Source organism: Carettochelys insculpta, chromosome 3 (genome assembly GCF_033958435.1).
Source record: "Carettochelys insculpta isolate YL-2023 chromosome 3, ASM3395843v1, whole genome shotgun sequence".
Lineage (NCBI taxonomy): Eukaryota > Metazoa > Chordata > Testudines > Carettochelyidae > Carettochelys > Carettochelys insculpta.
Window position 1 is genome coordinate 85,469,848 of NC_134139.1, and position 24,118 is coordinate 85,493,965.

The 24,118-nt window shown below is 35.4% G+C and overlaps 1 protein-coding gene across 7 annotated transcripts in view; it reads right to left on the minus strand.

The window, feature by feature from the left end:
• Positions 1-421: 421 nt before the first annotated feature.
• The window catches only part of QKI (QKI, KH domain containing RNA binding), a 255,289-nt gene continuing 231,592 nt past the window's right edge, over positions 422-24,118 (minus strand). For 3 of the 7 annotated variants that reach the window (XM_074990274.1, XM_074990269.1, XM_074990271.1), the window contains 4 exons: positions 18,004-18,091; positions 14,983-15,279; positions 11,421-11,495; positions 422-7,005 (listed from right to left, as the gene is read on the minus strand). In XM_074990274.1, coding sequence (XP_074846375.1) covers positions 6,989-7,005; positions 11,421-11,495; positions 14,983-15,279; positions 18,004-18,091 — 477 coding nt within the window. In that variant the 3' untranslated portion in view covers positions 422-6,988. Of the gene's footprint in view, positions 7,006-11,420; positions 12,275-14,982; positions 15,280-18,003; positions 18,092-24,118 lie in introns of all 7 variants that reach the window. The other 4 variants (XR_012645002.1, XR_012645003.1, XM_074990270.1 and 1 more) reach the window with 2 other exon arrangements.

Genomic DNA, 24,118 nt, shown 5'->3' on the forward strand with positions numbered 1-24,118 from the left:
TTATGTTGACTAACAGTCCAGAAACTATGATAGTCAAGCAACTATAATTTTTCCACAATCTGTTATAATCCAAGTGGCTTGTAATTTTAAACTGCTTTACAATCCATTTTTTGAATGTGGTGTTGTATGCAGCCAATGTATACTCTAACTTTTTCTAGTCTCTAACAGTAACCAAACCAAAACAGCAAACCTTCAGAAAAAAGGTGATTTTCAGACCGACAGATCATGATAAAATTATAAATCACTTCAAAAAGCACCATCTCTTACAACGTTGCTAAAAGCATTAATGAGCGGTAAAGTGTGAAAAATGTAGATTCTTTATTCTGCTGTTTAGATACAGAATAAAATGTGATTTTTCAGAAAATAAAACTATAGTTGCAGCATTGATAGCTTTCAACTGGTTTTGAGGATAAAGTACATGCACTTTTTCCAGTTATTTTATTGCACATCATGTACAGTCATACTTGGGTGTTGGTATTTACATGTGTTTTGGCAATGTCCATTTCCCCCTCAAAATACAATATTATGCACAAACAAAACCTTAAATGTTTCACACGAACTGCCACAATACAAGCTGGAAAGGATATGTATTTCTATTAACTCATCTAATAGTTTTTCACGTGCAAATTAATCTTTGCCTTGGGAGTGAATTTTTTCCCAATAGTCAGTTGTCAACAATGGACACCCAGACTACTGGCACCCAACAAGAGAAACAGCAAGTAATCATCTGCTGTTCAAGACATTCTCCTCCAATGTGGAACTACAGCACCTACAATCAGTGAGCAGGCATGAAGGAAAGAGACCAATGTGCTTTAGTCAACCAGTTTGATTCAGCATTGATTACCACATCAGTGTAATCGTTCATATGCTTAGCTGAAGAACAGTATTCCGTTAATATATTATTTCACAAAATGTACTTCATTGAAGACCTATTAAATGAAATAGGCACAATTACACACTTGCATCTCAGGAATGTTTGTAAAAAGTACAAGGACTATATTATGCACAATGTGCCATTTAGAGTGCATATTTAATTATCCAAATACACGAAGTTGCACTCAGTTGTACTTTTCGGCATTCTTTTTTATTGGGTAGCAACGTACTTTAGTATGTATTTCCATCATCATTTTGCAGTGCAGAAAACTTTTCAGTGGTCCCCATAGATTGAAAGGCGTGATTTGGAAATGATGCAATTTTGCTGTATTATGTGTAAGTGGAAAACTTGTCAAAAGACCTGTTCAACTAGTATACTATTAAACACTGTAGCTGTAAATACTGATTAGTAAATCTGAACTGCTTAATTATCTCCAAAAAAGACACTAAGTCTTTGAGGACTATCAAACATCTACATTTGATGCACTGTAAGATTATTCTTCAAGAGGTTGATTTTCTTATGTGTTTTTGAGAAATATTACTGTTTTATCTAAGATCTATTTATAATGGGTTTTGTTGTATGTACTTTTCTTTACATCTGCATAAAAATGTAAATTAAATGTACATAAAACATTTAAACTGACTCCATTTTGCTGGAAGGAACTGCAGTGCTGTAGTTTGCTGTAATACATGCTTTTTTAAAAATCTGAAAGTCATGTTGCCCCACCTGAATTAAAAACAAATAACTTAAATATAGCAATATTGAAGTCCTTATAAAGCTCAGGCAGAAGAAATCCATCTTAAATTGTTGCCTTTTTACAGTTGACAGGATTTTTGGTTACATTAAGACCTACATTAAACTTCAATAGTAACAATTTGTGTCAAGGGAGACATTTTGCTATGAAGGTTCATTGTTCTTTCAGTTTAAAAAAAAGTCAGCTTTATATATGTGAAAATGAGATACAATGTCCACTGTAGGCAAATGAGGACAGTAGTTCACAGATAAAGAAAGATCTTGAAAATGTATCATGCATAGGCATCTAATTAATTAGCTCTGGAACAACTACATTTTGCTATAAAAATTATCATCATGCGGGGTCTGACCCAAGAAGGTTTCATTAAATTTGTAGGCATCTCAAAACACCTGTGCTGTCTTAAACACTGGGCTTTTTTTTTTTTTCCAATATATATTTTGCACTTTCTGTACTTTTGCATTTCATATAAAACTGTAAATTGATAGCTGTGATATTACATTATTTAAATCATAAGGCTCTGATTTTATCTACTAACTTCTTTTTTATAGTGTTTCAATGATTTCCGTATAGTACTGAATTCATGGTATAAGCAGTAAATGGCCCAAAAAGCAGGGTTTTCTGTAAACACACACATAATTGTTCCGCATATTTATAGTTGAATTTGTACAACTGTGTAACTTAAAAAAAGATGTTTAAATATTAAAACCCAAATGTATAGCAACATGACCTAACTAATGGACAAACATATTTATTCATTATTTCTAGGCTTTTTAAAAGATTTTTTAAAAAAATTGTGCAAACTTTCCACTTATTAAAATTAAATCTTTATTGTAAGGATTCTGAGATGTGTAAATTAACAATTAAAAAAAAGCCCAGTTTTAAACAGATCCTGATTTCTCCCTTGAATTTTTATTCCCAGACAAGCAAGCATGCTAATTCATAATAATGTAAACTGTCCATATCTGGGAAATAAATGATGTGCATTAAAGGCAACAGGCAACAGCTGGCAATTGCAGTGTATTTAAAATCACAAATCTGGGAGGCCTAAGCAGGCTACAAACAAGACTTCAAATAGTAACAATTTTAAATATGAAGCTCCTCTGCATAATTTGCGTACAAGTTCAAGACCAAAAATTTATTACCACATTTTCATCACTTATATTCCCTGCACTCATGTCGCTACAGTCATCCACAGGGATAAAAACACAGTTAAAAAGCCCTCATTAGCATTTTGCACTTTCCCTAATCCAGAGGTAGGCAACCTTCAGCATGTAGCCCATCAAGTAAGTGCTGGCAGGTTGCAAGACATTTTGTTCCCACTGACTGTCCATAGGCACGGTCCTATGCAGCTCCCTGCGGCTGTTGTTTGCCAGTGCCAGCAAATGGGAGCTGTGGGATGCGGCAAGCGGCTGTGCCAGTGGACAGTCAACATAAACAAAACGTCTGGCGGCCTGCCAGTGGTTTACCCTGATGGACCAACATGACAAAGGTTGTTGACCCCTGTTGTAGTCATTAGGAAATGATCCAGCTCGACATTTGGCTTTTTTAGAAGTTGTTCTCCCCTGAGCTAGGTGATGACGACAGACTACAGAAGTAGTACAAAAAAAGTAACACACAGCATATCAAGTAGGAAATAAGGCAATCTGCCAGAAAAATCGTTGTGATGTTGCAGGAAAAAAAGGTTCCTTGCTTTAGATAGCAAAGAGCATAGTTCAGTAGTAATGTGTGCTCATACAAAACAGAAGAGATTCACAAGATGTGACACTGTATCAGGCGCTTTAAATAACGAATGGCAAATTTCAGTGAGATTTACTGTGACTTCAAAATGGTTCAACAAAGAATCAAACTGGTTTCTCAGGGTACACCATCACATGATTTACCAATATACTGGCATCTTTGCTCTTTTGCTGTGAGCTGACAGAGATTATTTTAGAGAAAGAAGAAGTAACGTGTGGAATTAGTAATGCAGATGCTGAAAGGCAAGTGGCAAGACTACAAGAAGAATGCTTCAAAATAATGCTAATTTGTTCCCACCTCTCCTGGCACCTACCCCCAAGGTAAAGGCCAGAATGACCAAAGCCAATTTAATAGTAGTGTGCAGAATGTCAGCTGACAAACAACATAAATACAAGTCATGTGTTATCTGTGGTCACGTTCTTCAGGGTTAGTCCAGTAACTCAAGACTTTACATTCTTCCGTCTTTGTTTGTTTATTTTAATTAAACACGTAATGGTTAATAAACAGACATAGTCCAGAGTTAGTAGGTTGGTATTATAACATTTATTAAAATAATGCTATGGGTTAATAGAAACAGCAAAGAACCAAAGAATTAAAATGCAAGCTATGTAAAAACCCAACTAAAACCCAAATATGTCTAATGTATTCATCCAGTAACTAACTAAAAGCCCGAAAAAGACAACACTCCCAATATAATAAAGTACTGCAAAACAATTGGCAATTTTCAGTTATCAAAATCATGGGTTTTGCATTTTTGTATCCTTTTTTTTCTCAGTCAGGAAAAAAATTGAATGTTTTATATAACATACATATAAAACAAGATAGAAAAATACATTATAAACTTGTAACAATGGCTGTAAATACATTATCTTACATGTTTCTCATAGGCAATAGGTTGGTTATGGTACATACACAGCATGAAACTACTAAGATAATAAAGAATAGACAAATACATGTCATCTGTATTACATACAAGCGACACTCCCATCTACCCACTCTAAAAAAATACATAATACTGTCAGAAAGAAGTTCTAAAACTACGTATTTTAATAAAGAAAAATTCAATAAAGAATTATAATACTGAGAACCAAGGCATTCAGAGATTTCAAAAGACATGCTTTTTTAAAACGTTGATCCAAAATTTTGTCAACTATGTTTTCAAAAGTTTGTTCATTCCAAGCAAATACTATCACATGTCACACTTCTATTTCATACACTTACTTCCCCTCTTCGATAAACATCTAAAATGTCCAGGTTTATCATAGTTGAGATGAATCTGGATCAAATACTGGTATTGTTTTAGCAAATCTCTTTTCAAATGTTTGAGTGTCGCAGGTTTATTCAACCAACCAAACAAAAATCAAAATGGCACAGCATATATACTGTAAGTAAAGTCAAAACAATTGTTATGTGTAACAGGAAGACAAAGCTGGTGGCATGATAAACAAAAGCTAGCTGAATACAAAAGGATGAATGTCTATTGCATAGTAAATAAACTGATAATTATTTCCAGGTGTGACACAATGTTAGCTGAGGTCACCGAATAGGTGCTTAGAATGTAAGCCCTCTTTCTTAGCTTACTATTGACCTTTGATTTGGAAGCTATGAAGGTTTGCCAGAGGAGAATAAGTTGACAAGAGGGGATATAAAATTGTCACCTGATATTTGCCAAGTCTAATACTGAGCCATTAGCAAACTGATACTTGCTCAATATTTTCAAAATTCATCACTATTCAAAATAACTTCAGTTATGCTGATTTAGCTACATGAATTTCACATGGTGCTAAGAGATAAAATTGAACCATAGGTGAATTTTTTAATAGTTTTTACTAGTCAGAGAGTCCTTCCTGCTTTTCCTTAGAATAAAAGCAATAAACAATATTTATCAAGCAGGAGCTGATGACGAATGAGTATCTTATACAGTATTTGAAACCTTGGAACTGCTTACAAAAAATACTGAGACATACTTAGGTCAGACTTAAAATCAGTTAAACCTGTTCAGTTTCATTATCCATCCAACTTCATTTTGTGGAGAAGTGTAAAGTCTGCTATACTTGTCAATAGTTCAAATCAAGACAACTCCATGCCACCCCCGAACAAAATGGAAAACATGCTGCCATATAAACATTTGTCAGTTAATGCTCTGATTTAGAAAGAGTCAGAACCCTTTGGTTTAGATTGAGCAAGTATATGAAACAAAACATACATTGGCTATGGTTTGATATGGTGAAAATATTGCAAGACTAATAATGAGGGCTGGCATTTGATAGAAAAATAAATCAAATGTTCCACACTATAAAGTTTGGTAAAGTTGCATCATGCTAATATGGCAAAAATCAGGTATTTCAAATGGTCAACTCATTTGTCTTCCTTTCCCAGCTTCTTTTCACATACTGGGCGACTAAGTGGCATGCATTAACTTGTTGTCTGAGGGAGGAGCTGATTAACGAGACATTTGACTAAATGACCATGAAGAAAATAAGGCACTTCCTTTTCTTTAGACTTATTCCAATACTTAAAAAATAAAAAAGAAAGACAAAAAGGCTCTTTTGGTCATTTGTTTCTTGACAACCACCAGAAAAAATCATTTAATGAAATAAAGGGTTTCTTTGTTCTTTTTTTCTTTTTTTATAACACTTGAAAGTATAAAATGCTACATTTCCAAAAATATATTTGTTTTCTGCACCAGCACCCTTGTATAGTAAAAGTATCTACTTTTTTGTTCATTTTGTTTCAATGCACTACACTTTATCTACAATTTCATTACATGTATACAGCAAATAGGCAAGCATGGCTTTTACATCCTTAATGAATTTTTTCTATACAGGGAGGTTTAAAAAAATATTTGAACAGTTTGCCCAGTAATGTGACACATAATGCATGTACCTTGTTCTCGTGTAATCTTTTAAGAAAGTTTAAATATGGTTAAAGTAATCAACTCAGATTTTGCTTTCATAGTGTTGCTGTTTCATTCTTTGCATTAATGTAGTTCTGAAAATTCATTGAAATCTATCTTTCATGGCACACATTCTTTTAAAACATCCAATTTGGCAGGCAATAGAAAAAAGGCTTCAACTTTTGCCCTTTGACGGCACTGGTAGTGACTAAACAGCAAGTCAAATTTTGAACACTTTCTGGAATCCCTTCACCAATGACATTCCTGACCAAAGGTTCATGCATGATGCATCATCACACAGTACATTCAAAGAGAGCTTTGACTTCGTTATGAGAAGAAAAAGATTCCTAGAAGTCGCTCACAGTAACTGCCTCTGTCATTGGGTAGACAAGGGACATCTGTCTCCATCACTTAAGTGAGGCCTTCTTACCGTTCGCTTACGGTGGGACACTAAAGGATGATCAGTGCTGAGGGATGAATTGGACCTTATTGCTTTACTACTATTCAGTGCAGGTTCTAGAACCACTTTCACCCAAACAGGAAAAAAAAGCTGAGTTGGAGGACAATTTCTTTGTCTTTTTTGTTAGATGGTAAGACGAACGGACAAGTGCCTCAGCTCGCTGCACTGAAGACAGGCAAGCAAAGGCGATTACCAGTTAACTGATCAGCAGGCAGGCATGGTCAGGTCATCATTGGGTGAAGAGTTCAGAGGTCAGAAGGTCATAGGTTAGTTGCCGGTGGCGGCTGGGTGGTTAGAAACAAAAACAAAACAAAAAAACAAAAAACAAAATAAAAAACAAAAGAGAAAGAAAAGATAGAGAAGAGATTAGTTTCAGCTAGTGACGGCTTAATGACAACATGAAAACTAATCACAACTAATAAAAAACAAGCATGTTTAATTCTGACGCACTGATTGACACCATCTACAGAATGCAATAAAATCATGACAGACTTGTATCATGATTTGAACATATGAAGGAGAAGCCCACTCCCAAAAAACTGGTTAACAGGAAAAAATAGAAATAAAATACAACTAACAACTAATGGTTAGTAGCAGTCGATGAAGGAAACTGGAAAACAAAAACAATGAACAGTTTTTGGAACTTGGTAAAAGAATTTTGAAACAACAGTCAGCGCAAAGAATCAGTATCTGACTGCTATTAAGCATTAGTATTTTCCCAGGTGCAAGCATTAAAGCACTATTAATGATGGATGTGATTATTAATAACTGTTTGTTAAAAGAAATGAATCTAAGGAATCTGAATTTTTATAAACAATTTCATTTAACATAAACTATGGGCCAAACAAGGTCTTTTGTTCAATAAAATTTTTATTGCTTTTCAATTATTCTATTTACAAACAACATGGAATTTCTTGGCCTCATGATACAAAGCAATACTAAACTGTAGTCTAGCAGTATAGGCATCATCATGGGAACCACATAGAGGCTAAACCTATTATTTTAGCCAGAATTTTTCTGTTGAAAACACTATTTTACACATATAGGACACTTTAAAATGCACTTGCATGTAAACACTGTAGAAGTCTTGCCATTTTAAATTCTATACTTCAAAAGCTCTAAGTACATCAAAAATAGAGAAAGTATCTAATTGATACTAATAAGGCATTTTAAAACTACAGACAGCTTTCTTTATTCATTTTCAAAGCTAATACTCTGCAAATACAATAAAATCTGACATTTCATATACATTCCTGCTTTATATTTTTATATTTTAAAAGAAGCCACCTGTAAATACTATTTTCTTTTGCAAAAAACAAAACAAAAACAAAAAACCACAAACAAACAAAAAATTACAGTAAAACATAAAAAAATTCTCAAGTGGAAAGTTATCATTCCCAATGCTCGTGAGCTGTTCCTTCTTTAATCACTCTCTCATATTCTCCTTCACCAAACTTGGTCCACTTAACAGTAGTACTATTTTTTTTTTGTTTTTTTTGTTTTTAAGACTTGTTCAACAGCTTAATCATATCTAGTAAATTCTGAGGTTTGAGTTTTTGTACTGTTGCCATTCTGACTAAGGCAGAGGAGATGAAAGTGAAAAAGGTATTCAGTGCAAATTCAGATTTGTGCCAGTTCATAAAATGAAACCCAGTAGGTGTAATGTTCACAGATAGCATTTTTTAAATGATCTATACCATGGGTTGATTTACCTTCACAAAATAAAAATGGTTTCTATGGCCTATCATTTAGGATACAGTTTATAAACACTAAAAAATTACTACTGTAGCTTAAATGAGACCACATGTTCCCTGAACTTCTTCAAAATTCTGCGAAGTGGGATTTTGCTGATGTTGCAAATACAAGCAAAAAATAATAAAAATAAATATTTAGTGTGGCACAATCTCACCACTTTACAGATATATGAGAAATACAGAATCTTAAAGCATTTTTGATACTGATTGCGATTTTGATTAAAATGGTATTAAAATTTTTTAATATAAATTATGTGACAGTTGGTTTTGATACAAACATTCAGAAAAATTATCAGCATTATTATTCCTTTTGGAGTATATAATCAAAGCAAGCTACCTTTTTAAGATACCAGAACACCTGCGATACATCCTCTGCCAAGTCCCTGGCCTTCTACAGTACACACAGGTTTATCAACTGTGCAACACCATTTACAGTTTATTACAATTAAATCAGTCAGTCTATTTATGAATCAAATTCAGTTTTGGATTATTTATAGAGCAGGATCTTATTCTTAGTAGAAATGAACTATAGTTGTCAACAGTTGACCAATTATAAATGCTTGGTTATAAGAATAGTACATTTGCATGTTTGGGGGCTCTTGTCTTAAATGCAGTGCTTATACCTAAAAAGCTATGCAAAAAACAAAAACATACTCAAAGAGTGAACACAGTAGTACAATATAAGAACCAGTTTAAAAGTTTTTTGCACTCCTAGACCCCATGAATGCATGCTTATTTTAGTGATATTTAACAGAATGTTTAAAAGTCTTTCATATTGGCGGGGGGGAAAAAAAAAATCAGTATTTCGGTTTGTTGACATTGTTTTTTTGTTTTGTTTTTTTAAAAATACCAGTAATGGGAACTTAATCAAAATGTGTGTCGTGAATTCCACAGAAGATATGCATGGCAAGTGTTAATCAATTTCTGGAATTTTAATTTTAGAGCAAAAGTTTATCACTCACAATTCCCTCCTCTGTAAAATGTTTGTAGTATGCTATGTATATGCCAGAAAACAATGTGTGGCCTCCATAAGAGAATAGCTTTGTGTATTCTTAAAAAACAAACCAGCAAACATCAAATTAACTTTGAAGAGATGTACAGATGGACAATCTACTGACAAAGTGGCAGCTGTATTTCAGTAGGTGAGGTGATCCCAATATTTATATATTTCAAACACTGCCAAGGTAGCTGAACAGCTGATACCAACTGCAAACAAAATTATTAAATATTACTACTCAAATAAAGTTGCCAATAGATTTAAAATTCCATGCCCTGCAACAATGATTCAATCACCAGCTGTTCCAGGGAAATACCTGCCTAAACAAATAAGCTTTTCAACGGTCGCATGAAGGACACCAAATCTGGGCTCAGAGAGGCCATAAGATTCTAGAGACACAGGACACAACTTGTATAGAAAATGCCTTGCTGCCCATCATTCAACAAAGAATAAGAACAACCCAGCTGACCGTAACAACTGACAGAATGTAAGGTGAAAAGCAACTGTCCAGGTAACTAACATTTTTTTTTTTTAATATATCAGCTTATGCCCTCTCTAAATCATTAAATGGCAAAGGTGCTACATAAAACGTTATCAATATTTTGAAGAGTCTCTCTCTACAGTATTCATGTGTGTGGTGCTCATGGTACTCTGACACAGATCATAATGAATCAACAGAAGGAGAGAGATACAGTGTAGGCTAAACTCTATGTTTAAAGTACACAGTCTGTCACCTGAGTTTGGCTTTATGTATACTGAATCAAGGAAGCATGTGGATATCCTATTTTGCTGAAAACAGGCCCTTCGAATAATAATAGCAGTGTCCAAATGCTTTGCATCTTCAAAGCATTGTATAACATTAATCCCCACAACATCCCATGAGGTAGGGAAGTATTATAAACCTTATTTTACACATGGGAAAGCACATGCAAAAGGTTAAGTGACCTGCCAAATCTCACACAGGCAGTCATTAACAGAACTGGGATGAGAGGCTGGGTGTACCAGGGCTCAATCTAAATTACTTCTTAGTCAATAAACAACCCAATGTCAATAAACCGAAAACATCACTTTTCTTAATAAACTTAAGTAATTCATTCAAAGGTCCAAGGGCATACACAGAACATAACTTACATTTCATGAACAGGAGAAAAATGAAGACTTATCTTCCATTCCTTGATCAGTTAAAAGAGATGTCCAAACACTATTTGTCATCTCACCTACAGGACTTCAAAAGTTGCTTCTTCTTCAGACAATGTATTTTAGCAGCAAATAACAAATGCCAACAAATCCATTTTGGCAAAAGAACATAAATGAATACTGCCTTTATTGACTCAAACCCAACAAACTTTTGAAGTATTATCTTCACAGTCCTTATTTTGTTGAATAAAGGTAGCTATTTGAGATGACTCTTCTTTAGAGTTATACAGTACAGTGGCTCAAATAGTTTATTAGAAAACAGGAATCTAAATCTTCAATTTTCTCCAGACAGGAGGCATTTATTCTTTTACTTACTTCTCATTAAGCACCCGTCCATTCATTTTATTTTTGCAACACCAATCTGATATTTCCATATGAATTAAAAGATCAAGTTTAAAGGGAAAAAACAAATAATGAATACAGTACTGAACTCTAAATATTTCCTAATGAATGCGAATTTTATGTATCTTTTAGAAAGGAAATCAGTTACTGGATTTTAAATATGTCACAACTCATATACTTTAATTAATGGGAGAGCTAAAGAAGTTTACACAATATTTTTAAAATTGCAAATGTTCCCAAATTCTAAAATAGTCACTATTTAGATTTTTGACACAAAAAAAGAATAAAAAAAGAAAAAAAAAATCAATAAATGGGTCAAAATATGGTATTTGGTTAACCAGCTGTGGTGTTGCAAATTTCATGTACACTCAAATCATTTCTTATATAAAAACTGCAGAACTAAACTAACCTCGGTCTGCGGTCACAATCCTTTGGTAAGGATGGACACGCATATCGTGCCTTCGAACTTTAGTAGCCACCGCACCTAGTTAAATTGCAATTATCAAGACAAAGTTAGAAAACATTCAAAGATAAACATTAACAGCAGGTTTAGCAAAATGGATTTAAGTGATCATTTACTACAAAAATTCATTTTAAGAAAGCAACAAGTTAAGGCACAGTAGTTTCAAATCTTAACCTTAATATATGAAGTATATCTGTGCAGATTAATATTGCATTTATTTCAAACATCCTGGCCTTAACCTGTTTAATCCACTCATTTGCAATCCAAAAATTACAGTATTTCATGAAATCTATTAGATCCAAGAACATTTAAGCTTTACTAGTCACATATTCACTGAAGTGCCTTTCTTGTAGCAGCACTACCTTTAAATAATGCCATTTTTAATACTGACAATTATTAGTTACCCTTAAGACCAATTTCCAGTTTCTACCACTAAAAACAGTTTTAAAGCAATTCTTCATGCCTACAGATGTGGTTTTAAAGTTTAAGTCAAAGAAGTATGAACTGCAATGAATTAGGTGATTAGTAAAGCAAACAGTATAGAACACTTAGCAGTCAGTATACTACTATACACTCATAAATTATGGATAATTTGGCAATAATAGAGACTAAACCAAATTAAGAGTACTATTTTATTTTCTACCTATGTGCAAAAAAGTGCAAGTAAGTCACTGACTGCTAGGCTACTTTTTTTTCTTCCCCCAAGATTGCTGAAACTAAGTATTTGTTAAATTCAGATCTGATGAGGGTTCAGTTAAGACCGTTCTTGAATTCTTAGCCTTTCGTTGGGAAAGCCATACCTACAGATAAAAGGAAGGGAATTAAAAATTAGATGCCGATACCAACTTTCCAATTTCCACCACCACTACCACCCACATCTGAAATTTTAAGGGTACTGCTTTAAGATGTCCAAGTAGTTCACCATAAAAATGGCAGAGCTATTCATATTATTGGTATACATGCATACACAAATTACTTAAAACTCAAAAATGAACTACGTCAGATCCATCAATTCTTTCAGCAATGAACAAATTACTTTGAATTTCATTGCTTAGAAGATGATAGAGTACATATTAGAATCAGTAATTCTGCACCACCCAGGTTGCTCTCTCTTATCATTGAAGTTCTTTGGTGAAAATTCATTTTTAGTTATCAGCCAAAAGAGCATTTGTTTAGAGAGCCCAACTCTACTATTCTTTTTTTTTTTTTTGGGTGGGGGAGATGGGGAGGAGGGCTCTATGAAACACTATCGAAGAAGGAGACTGATACAGATCCTAAAAAAGTAATTCTGCCCTTTCCAGATCTTTTTATATAAAATCTTGCTTGAAATTCATAAAAACTCTCTGCCATGTATCAAGTGATTACCAAGCAGTAACACATGTAACAAATTTATTTTAAAACTTGTCAACTATATTAGGTAGAGATATTTGGTATTGGACTCAATCAATGGCTACTGTGACATCTACCACAGGAAAACTACCTCAAAAGACCCTAAGTGGCAGAACAAAGGACTGGATGGAAAAACAACATGCACAGGGTTGCAGGAAAATTAACAACAACAAGGAAAAGATTACAAACATGTATAATGTTACATTGTTGCTAATTTATTCAAAATTGACTATTTCAGAGACAGGCAACAGCAGCAAGCTACTCTTGAAAAGGTCCACTGCATTATTTTTTCCAATTAAATTTTTTAAATAATGAGCAGTGCTAACACTGAAAATATATGACTCAATATAAATAAGCACATTTTCCTATCTACAATGCCAAAAAGAACACGTAAACATGCATACATACATATATTGACCAGCTAGTAATATTTACTTCATAGACCACTGGCTCTGTGTGTGTGTGTTTTTTATTGTTTTGTTTTTTTTTTTTTACTAACTTTGAATTTTAGGGCCCCATGTTCATTAGAGACTTTTAGAATTTGTGTAAATCAATAATTGCTGCTGAACAAACATTAAAGATCAAAGTTCCGTTAAGTCAACAGAATTAGGCAGCACCAGTATCATACACAATTCAATAAAAGAGAAGAGATTTATTCAAATTCTGGAGGGCATAGAGAAGTGAAAAACTGCATTGTTACAGTGTTTCATACTGGGCTTGTCTACACTACCTCCCTACTTCAAAGGAAGGATGGTAAGTAAGGTGTCGGGAGATTATTAATGAAGTGCTGTGGTGCATATGCAGCACTTCATTAAGCTAATTCTCCCCCACAGCAACTTCTAAGTGTTAAACTTTGAAGTGCTGATTCACATGGAAGTACTGGTGAGTGAGCCGTGGTTACAAGTGCCTGAGCAACTTCGAAGTCCCTTTACTCCTCAAAATTTTACATGCGAGCCGGCACTACAAAGTTGCCTCAGGAGGGAATTAACTTAATGAAGTGCTGCATATGCAGCGCAGAATTTCATTAATAATCTCCCAACACCCTACTTACCATCCTCCCTTCAAAGAAGGGAAGTAGTGTAGACAAGCTCATTGACTGGTTAACTGTCTTATAAAAGCAGACAGTCTAGCCTTCATCCAGCAAGTTCATTTACTGAAATTCTTATTTATCTTTTTTTAAAAGACAGATTAATTGGTTCTTACCAATCAATAGATTCACAAATATAAACAATATTTTTAGTCCCCCTGCAAGATTTGTTTGATACCACAAAATCCTATACAAAATTAAGAATGATTCCTTTAAAGTATTATTGTAAATTTATTTACAATTTAGGAAACTACAATCAAGTTGTCCAGGGGAGAGTACAAAATATTTACATTATCTATGCATTTGACTTTCTATTTGATTTTTCCTGGTCTAAAAGATTAAATGTATTACAATTTGACTAAACAATTTTGTTGTAAAAAATTAAAAGTGGTCCAAAATAAATATTGACTTTTTATAGACATATGTATTTAGCAATCTATGGCCATGTCTACACTAGCCCCAAACTTCGAAACGGCCACGCAAATGGCCATATCGAAGTTTACTAATGAAGCGCTGAAATGCATATTCATCGCCTCATGAGCATGCGGGCGGCCGCGGCACTTCGAAATTGACGTGGCTCGCCGCTGCGCGTCTCGTCCCAAGGGGACTTCGAAGTAGGCGGTGTCCTTTCGAAAAGGAGCCCCGTCGGGATGAGACGCGCGGCGGCGAGCCACGTCAATTTCGAAGTGCCGCGGCCGCCCGCATGCTCATGAGGCGATGAATATGCATTTCAGCGCTTCATTAGTAAACTTCGATATGGCCATTTGCGTGGCCGTTTCGGAGTTTGGGGCTAGTGTAGACACGGCCCATATAAACCAATTAAAGAGCTGCGTTTATTCTAAGATCTTTTACCACAGAAATTTATGAGTTTTTAAATGAAACACAATAGGGTCAGAGCTTTCTTTCAAAAACAAAGCTTTAATGAACCACTGACTCTCACTATTCAAGTCATACAACAGCAAGAGAGATACACCAAAACACCCTTCGAAAATTATTAACAATTCAGTCAATCTCCTCAGTAAACAAACTTACCTAATACACCACTAGGTTCAATAGGATACTCAAGAATTGATGTCGCTGGTGCCAGTGTATAGGGATACTCATATGGTGTGTAAATTAAACCAGCTTCAGGTCCTGGAGGAACTATTGCAGCAGTTGGATGAGGAGTTCCGTTTGGCATGACAGCGGTCTGTATCTGTCTGATCAAAGGCATTATGGTAGGGCCAGCTGGCGTAGGAGTACGCAGGGCAGCTGGTGGGAGAACAGGCGCAGGCCCAGTAATAATCCTTGGAGCCTGGGCTGTCGCTGCAAGAGAAAAGGCAAGGGCTGCTACAGTAAGCAAAGAAATTTAGAAGAAAGTATGGAGATAGCAGTACAAAACGTGGAAAGAATGGGAAAAGAGGAAAAAGTAGGAAAGAAGAAAAATAAAAGGAAATCATTAGTACATGCGCTGATCACACAGTGCCAAAGCACACCATACAAATGCAAACAGCTTTCCATTTCTCAGTGTGATTAAGTATGAACATGCAAAATAAAAAAAGCCATTACAAAACAGTGAGGTAGATTTCTAAAACAGGTTATGTAGCACAAAAGCTAAACTTAGACCATGATTCGTTACCAATACATTCAAGACTGCATGAGATTAAAACGCATGCAGGAGATACATGGAAAATACTGTTGAAATCATACATGGAATGTAAAATGTAGCACAACTATCGAGTCCACAGATAATTATGCAAAGCTGTCATACAAAATGAAAAATGGATTCATAATATTTTGCTTATATTAAAATTCTATTTCAAATTACATAAAGATCTCCTTTTCTAGAATCACTGGGGTTAAAGATGATGTAGTAATCTGTGTGTGTCCTTTTCTGGTTCTTTGTGATGAAGAAATAGGTCCAAAAGGTGATACTTGTTTTCCATTCTCAAAACTGTTTTCCTACTTCCAGTTTACTTTAGAAATTCATGTGTTTTTTTTTTTTTTTTAAACACAGTTTTTCCTGAAAATATGGGCTATGAAAAAAAAAAGTACTTTGAAAGAATATGAAGCTAGCACATTTTAATTAAATACAGTTTAAAAGTGATCAGTACCCCATGTAGAAACCTTTCTGGAGGCCAATCCTCAAGCTTAGATTTTATGCGCTTGTTTAAATGCAGAATTGTAATCGTTCTACTTATTGTGCTTTTAATCTGTTTATTTAAACCTATTAGTAGTTGGAAAAAACATTTTTTTCCATTTTTGTTTCTGGATTTTTTCAGGCTTCTGTTAATGCAAAATGAAGAGAAATACTGAAATCTATTACATTGGAAGGTATCTATTCAATATAACGTTAGAGCTTGTTCAGATGAAAAAACTGAAAATCTGAATGAGCTCTAGTTAAGCAGGTACAAAAAAGTGCAAATTTATGTTTAGCCTACAATCCACACATATCAAGTGTCTGAAATCTGAGCGATGGAGCCAGGCTCTCTTCCCCCCCCCCGTTTTTAAAAATATGTGCTTTATTTGTTTTTAAGATAAATTTATCTCAAATGCCAAAATAAAGTGTAGGAAAAAAACCCTCTTGTTTAAAATGAACTACTTGGCTCCTCTGATGGTGAAAATTTCAATTTCACAAAAATCTGGATCCTTCAAGGCAATAAAGGAAAGTTTGACATTCCTAACAGATACTAAGAACGGAAAAAGCAAAGTAAGCCCATGCCCCACCTTATGCCTAATGAAGTGGGTCTTTGCCCATGAAAGCTTATGCTCCAAAATATCTGTTATTCTATAAGGTGCCACAGGACGACTTCTTGTTTTTGAAGATACAGATTAACTCGGCTACCCTTCTGATCTTATGCCTTTAAAGTTTTTTTTTTGTTTGTTTTTTTTTAAACTAAGTAAAAGCAGGAAAAAAAGGCCCAAATCCAAATTTCTCTCCCCCCACCCCAGGTTATCTTTATCAGATTTCATCTGAAGATGTTCAAGTGGTTAAACCTAATTGATAGTATAAAAGTCTCATTGGTTTGTTTTGCATATGACCTTCATTCATTATAGACTGTGACAGAGGTCCACATGGAGAATATTTTACAAATATTAATGAAAAAGCTGGCATGACTGTGATTACATTTGATGTCTGTATCAATGAGCATAATGACTTAAAAATCTGAAATTTCATTGGCAAACTTTCCCATACTAACAGAAGGCATGTTACATGTACTCTGATAACCCAAGTGCATGCAATTCAGCTTTAAATGTAAAACTGTACATACATGCATGCCCAAATCAATCTAGTGGAAGATCTAATACAAAAGGGCTCATCACACCACTGATTGCTGTGAACTTGCATGTGAAATCAGTTGGTGATTCTCTGGAAAACCATAACACTGGGGGAAACATGCAAGCAAGATGGCAGGAAGGAACACAATATAGAAAATGTTATTCACATTATCTTGAACAACAGTTACTCTCCCTTAAATCTCTCTAAAAGAAGCGAAAAGGAATTCATCCTCTTTTACACATGGCAAGAAATAAAATAAGAAATACAACTTCTATAATTCACAAACCTAAAAGAAATGGTCTACACTGAGAAATTATAGTGATACAGCTGTCTCTCTCATGGTTGTGAAAAAACCACACTCCTGATAGACATCATTAATTCAACCTAACCCCTGATGAAGTCTGACAAATTTATGCCAAAAATTCTTTTGTCAACCTAGCTACTGCCTCTCAGGGAGGTGGAATACCTGCAGTGGTGAGAGAAACCGTCTAGTTGCCATATTAAGTATCTACAACTTTGCTGCACTGGAATAGCTGTGTCACTGTAGTGCTCTGAGTGTAGACATAACCTAAAATTCTTGCTTTTAGGGCTGAAGTTTGATCAAAGTGGGAAAAAAAGCCATACCGACAGGGAAAAAAAGTCAAAAAGTCTTGAACTTGAAACAGTACTAACTGCACTGTCTCCACCTCTTCAACATATATGCAACTGTACATGTGCCAAAAAGAATAAAGACTGGGAAACAAAACCTGCGGGGACTGCTTTCTCACTGACTCCCAGAGGTTTATCATGCTTACGTGATTTGATGTTGGCGTCTCTGTAGGTGCCATTCAGAATTGCAAGTTCCATTAGCTGCATCTTTTTAAGGCTGTCTTCTCCTTCTGCCTATGCATAAAAAGTAGAACAGAAAATTAGACTTACATTTTATCAGCCAAAGCTGTGCCTTATTCTCTCTCAGGACATTTCTTCAAGTTTGAGTCTCTGTTTGCACTAGCCCAGAAATTCAAAAGGGGCATGATAATGAACCCAACTGAATGATTATGCTGCACCTCACTAACATTATGGCAGCCATGGCACATCGAAAGTGCCGCTTTCGATCATGTGCGGCTTGTCTACATGGGGTCCTTTTCGAAAGGACCCTGCACACTTTGAAATCCCCCTATTCCTATTTGGTTACAGGAATAAGGGGATTTTGAAGTGTGTAGGGTCCTTTTGAAAAGGACCCCCTGTAGACAAGCCACACACAATCGAAAGCGGCACTTTCAAAGTGCCACGGCCGCCATTATGCTAATAAGGCACTGTATATTCATTGCAGTGCCTCATTAGCATATCCCAAAGTGTCTCGTTAGCATCCCCCTTTCGAAAGGGGGGGGGGGTTGGGTAAATATAGCTTGAATGAAAGAAAACATGTATATTACATAAAAACTTTATAAGAACATTACCCTCCATGGATCTTAAAGTATTCAAAATGCAATTAGTCCTCCCTCAATTTGTGCTGGATGAACATCATATAACAGTGAATAAAAATAAAAAAATTACAAAAACAGAGCTAAGGTTTAAATCTGTTTGAAAGATGATTTTAAGATTTTAAATGAAGTGTTAATTTCTAAAGACTCGAAAAAGATATTTGGTTGTGGTAAATGACAAAAGATGCAAATGTTCAATAACTGAGGTTAATATTAATGTAATTTTCATGCCAGATATTGGCTATTACATAAAAATAATTTGGCCCGCCATTCTGAATATGAAGTCTACAGCTGCTGAAAATCAACACGTGTCAAGAAACAGCTTCAAATTTTGAAGTAAGATAAGCTACATAGGGTGCACAGATAAGTTACATGAAATTCAGCCATGATGTAAATGCTGACGTAAACTGGTCACAAGACAAAACTAAGTAGCAAAGCATTTTGTACTCCTATATTAAATGCCAATATGATTGGTGATTAGGAAGATGAAAGTACTAGAAAGTAATTAACAAGAGGCTGTATAATAAACCACATTCACCATCTCCAAACTAGGCCTCAGTCCTACAAAACTTTTTAATTCATATTTTAAGTATGTGAGTAATCCAAGTTCTTTGTAGATGTTTCTGTATTTATTTTTTTTTTTTTATGGATAGGATTGTCAACCCTAATCCAACCCCTTTTGCCTCGGGGAGAGGTGCTTCAAATTTGTGTGGTCCCCATCCTTTGGTCAGTCCAGTTTGGATGACCCTTCTAGATGTAGCTCCCGCTGGCATAGCTCTCTGGATCCTTGAAAGACACAAGCCACCTCACCACGACAAGGGGGAACCAGCTAGAAGTTTTATCCCAAGATAGAGTGAAGTGGAGGAGACTTGTATTCCACCTATGTTCCACCTGGAATAAAAAGGTTAAGTAGTAGTAGCAGAGTAATCCCAGTAAAGTCAAGGAGAATTGCTTTGCTGGGTTAATCAGACCAAACATCCAAGGCCAATATCAGCCCTGCCAAAAAAGGACACAGAACTAAATGGATTTCAAGTAAAAATTAGTTATATATCTGACCTAGAATTTGGTTTCCCACAGAATATCTAACCAGCTTAAATTGAGCAAATTTTGTACACCCATTAAATGATCAATAGGTGTAAATTATATTTTGTTGCCATGCACATTTTCTGATTAAGTACAGCTGTGTTATTCACACCACTTACATTACTGTTAGAATTAGGATCTGAGTTTAGGCTTTTCCCCCAAGACACACCCTGGGTTAACAATAATATTGTCAATTATTCTCACCAAAAAGTAAATGAAGGCAAGTGATACTTTGTATGATTCAACAGCAATAAGCAAAACGTACACAGTAAATCCACAAGTTATGCAGGGGTTGCGTTCTTGCAACCCCAGCACAACTCAAATTTTCACGCAAGTCAATGGGGTGGGGGCAGGGAGAGGGAACAAGGCTGCCGTTTGGTTCCCAGCTCCACTCCACTTGTGGGATTGCAAAACTGGGCTGGTCAGTTTCCTGGGTGCTTGTCCCCGCCTTTCTCCAGTGGCACAACTATCATTCTGATAGCTGCACTGTTGGGGGAGAGCAGGGAGAAGTCTTTTAACTTGCCTAGCTGCCTCTAGGCAAGCTAAAAGCCTTGCCCTTGCTTTCCTCCAGCCTTGCAGCTGTCAGGCTGACAGCCGCACATGTGGGGGAAGACAGGGAGAAGGGGCTTTTAGCGTGCCTAGCTGCTCACAGCTGCAGGCAGATAAGCAAGCTAAAAGCCTGCCCCCTGCTTTCCTACAGCTATGTGGCTGGGGGAAGGCAGAGGAAAGGGGCCACAGAGCAGCTTCAAATTGTGCTTAACTCTCATTAAAGCGAGTTATGTGCAACCTGAAGCTGCATATTGGAAGGGTATGCTGTACTGTTTCATGTGTTTTGTTCTAAGAATTTGTCTTCTGAGATCTTTATTATATTCAGCCTAGTTTCCCAATATGTTAAAACATTTTACGTTCCAGTATCAAAACAAAGTTATCACACAGTAACTCTAGCATCTTTCAGTATTTTGCTGCTGGTCTAAATATATACTTATGCCTAATTTGAAAGAACAAATTTCCCAATATTTATGCCAATGCTTGCATTAGCAGAAATACTATCATCTTCCTAATGTACATTCAATAATCCAGGTAGCAAAGTAACATTTACTGCAGATGAGATAGATGTATGTATTTTGTTACACAGTAGCATGCCAGGTCACCACCATATAATTTAATGTTACAATTACTACTACATGGCATACTTTCTTGAGGATTTAAAGCAGGAGGGAAAATTGGCAAAGTACCAGCTTGAATACATTTTGCTCTCCTATATTTGTATTTGGGGAATTAAAAGAAGTTACTTATAAAGATTTTTTTTACAGATTGTAGGTCAATATTTTACAAATTGATTAGTGATTGAGTCTAATACTAGCATAGCAATCTTGACTCATTTTAAAGGGGTGCATTTTTCAGAAAGTATTGCTCATTTAGGCTATGTCTACAGTGTTACTTTGGAATAAGCTATTCTGGAAGAGATTTTCCAGAATAGGTTATTTCAAAATAGTGCATCTACACACAAATTGTTATCTCAATAGCAGTCAGCTATTCCAAAATAATGCTGCTGTGTAGACACATCCCAAGGCCTCCTATTTAGAAAAAAGCACCTAATCCCTGGCTATACGGCCCCTATTTCAAAATATCTATTCCAGAATAGGTGCTATCTATCATAGAATGAGGTTTACACCAATCAAAATAAGGTGTCTGCTGTTTTGAAACTATTTCAAATTAGTGGTTTTAATGATGTGTAGATACTCGCAAAGTTATTTCAGAATAGAAGCCATTATTCCAAAATAACTTTGCTGTGTAGATACACTCTTACGCTTAAAACCAGGCCCCTTTAGGGTGGCTCAACTTACGTGTTCAAAAATCATGGCACCTAAGTTGACAGTGATTTTTTTTTAAAGCTTGAGAAGTACTCACAGTAAGGGAAGGTACCCTTTTCTATTTTCATTCTTGTTATCTAACTGTCTCAAATGGATAAGTTAATTAATATAAACTATTACTGTGTATTTACAATAACTACTATTTGTTACCAACACAGACATATTAAAGTCTGTCAGATCAGTTTAAGATTATTTTGGAAAAAATTCAAGTTCTGGTTATAATTAATGCTACGAGGCATGTCACTGATATCATTAACAAGAAGTCCTGAGGAACCTTATAAACTAACAGTTTTATTGGCAAAAGACCCACTTTGTCAGATGCAATAGAGTGGCAATTCCAGAAGCAAGTATAAATATTCAGGCACATGAAAAGAAGGGGGTACCAATCAAGAGGAAGGCCAGAGTTAAAAGAGGTCAATTCAGTCAGGGACAACTGAACTGACTGAATTCACCTCATTAACGCTGGCAATCTTTTTGATTGCCACATCCTCCCTGACTGGACTGAACTGACCTTATTTACTCCGGCCTTCCTCTTGATTGGTACTCCGTTCTTTTCATTTGCCTATATATTTATACCTGACTCTGGAATTTCCACTCCAATGCATCTGATGAAGTGGCTCTTTACCCACAAAAACTAATGCACAAATAAATATTAATCTATAAGGTACCACAGGACACATCATTGTTTTTACAGATACAGACTAACATGGCTACCCCTCTGATAACAGTGTTGGACAGTTTCAGAGAAAAGCCACACCTCTGTTGGTGGCCCAACCATTTAACGAAATTGAAAGCCATCAGCAAAAATTTGTACTAAAACAAAAATTCAGAAAAAGCGTCAGCTTATTACTAAATTTATGAAGCTAAACAGCATTCATAATGATGTGGTCAATTTGTGCATGTCTACACACCACAGTTATTTTGAAATAATCACCTTTATTTTGAAATAAGTTTGCAAATGTCTACACAATGCAACTGCTCTTTCAAAATAATTTCGAAATAGTGGATGGCTTATTTCAAATTTAGTAAATCACATCATATGAGTAATAGTGCCTATTCCGAAACAGATAGTTTGGAATAGGGGCTGTGTAGACAGCAAATAAAGTCTATTTTGCAATAAGCTATTCCAGAATAGTTTATTTCAAAATAATTCTACTGTGTAGACATGGTATTCAGATTAGAGCTCCTGGAAGCAGCTATTGTGTGTAGACACACAATTTAGGAATAAGTTTTGCTTGTTCCAGGGCTTCCCTGTAGTGTAGATGTGTTATTTTGGAATAGCTTATTTTGGAACAACAAGTCTGGAATAAGTTATTCTGAAATAAGTTGACTGTGTGGACATAACCTTAGGCCGCAACTACACGATGGCAAACTTTAAAAAGATGGTCTTCCAGAAGGTCTTCTTTTGAAAGAACAGGCCAGGGATCGAAAAATCCAATTCCACGAGAACTGCTTTTTCAGAAAAAGACACTTTTCCTGATCCAGGAGCAGAAGAGGGCTTCCAGAAGAAGAGCCGCAGTCTTCTGATTTTGGATTGAAAGAGTGCATTATATGTGTGGATGCTCTACGTGTTCTTTCAAAACAAGGGCCTGATTTTCTGAAAACTTGCTAGTGTAGATATGGCCTTAGAGCACTACCCTAATCAAAATGGGGAAAAGAGAAGTAGAAGTACTTGTTCAGTTCAGTGCATCGTAAATTAGCTTCTTACATGTATTCTGACCAATTTACCATCAGTGATAAAATGAATACAGTACCCTGTTTTTTAGAGGTAGACAACTTTTACACTAAGCGGATTTGAAAATTCATAGCATATTAGATAAGGGATATCATAACTACTATTCTGAAAAGTACAACTTCAATTATTATGAGAAGTGAGTCAAGCCTGGAACTGTACTGAATGGTACAATTTGCAGTTAAAGTGGAAACTGAAATAGCATTTAGTTTTCCAGAAATATTAGTTTTAGACCAGTCTAGAATCTGTGTATGCCACCACACAATAACCTCAGTTTATCACAAGGAACATGTACCTCTTACAGATTTACCTTATTCAGAATATTTTGCTAAGAACTGAAGTTTTATATGGTACGTATACATGTACAGATACTGTATATAGCCCATTCTGCAGTTGGAATAACGTGGTTGGGATGACAGTATTTGAAAGAGATCATTAGTAAATTTTCAAAAGATATGAAAATGTGAAGTTATTTAGTCTTGAAAGCTAATGGTCATACAAAATTATTTTGTTAACAGAATAAAATAGAAAGGTTTGCTCTGTCAGAACTCCCTCTTCATTATATAACAATACATAGACTGATAAAGTTATTTCCTTAAATAAGCATGAAATATATACTACCAATTTTGAAACTCCTCTAGGAAGACACCCTCCTTTGCTTTGTGAGTTCACAAAACATGAATGGAATTACTGCCATATTGCAACACAGAACTATGAATTTTACATTCTACTCCACCCGGGAGATCTCATTCTATTG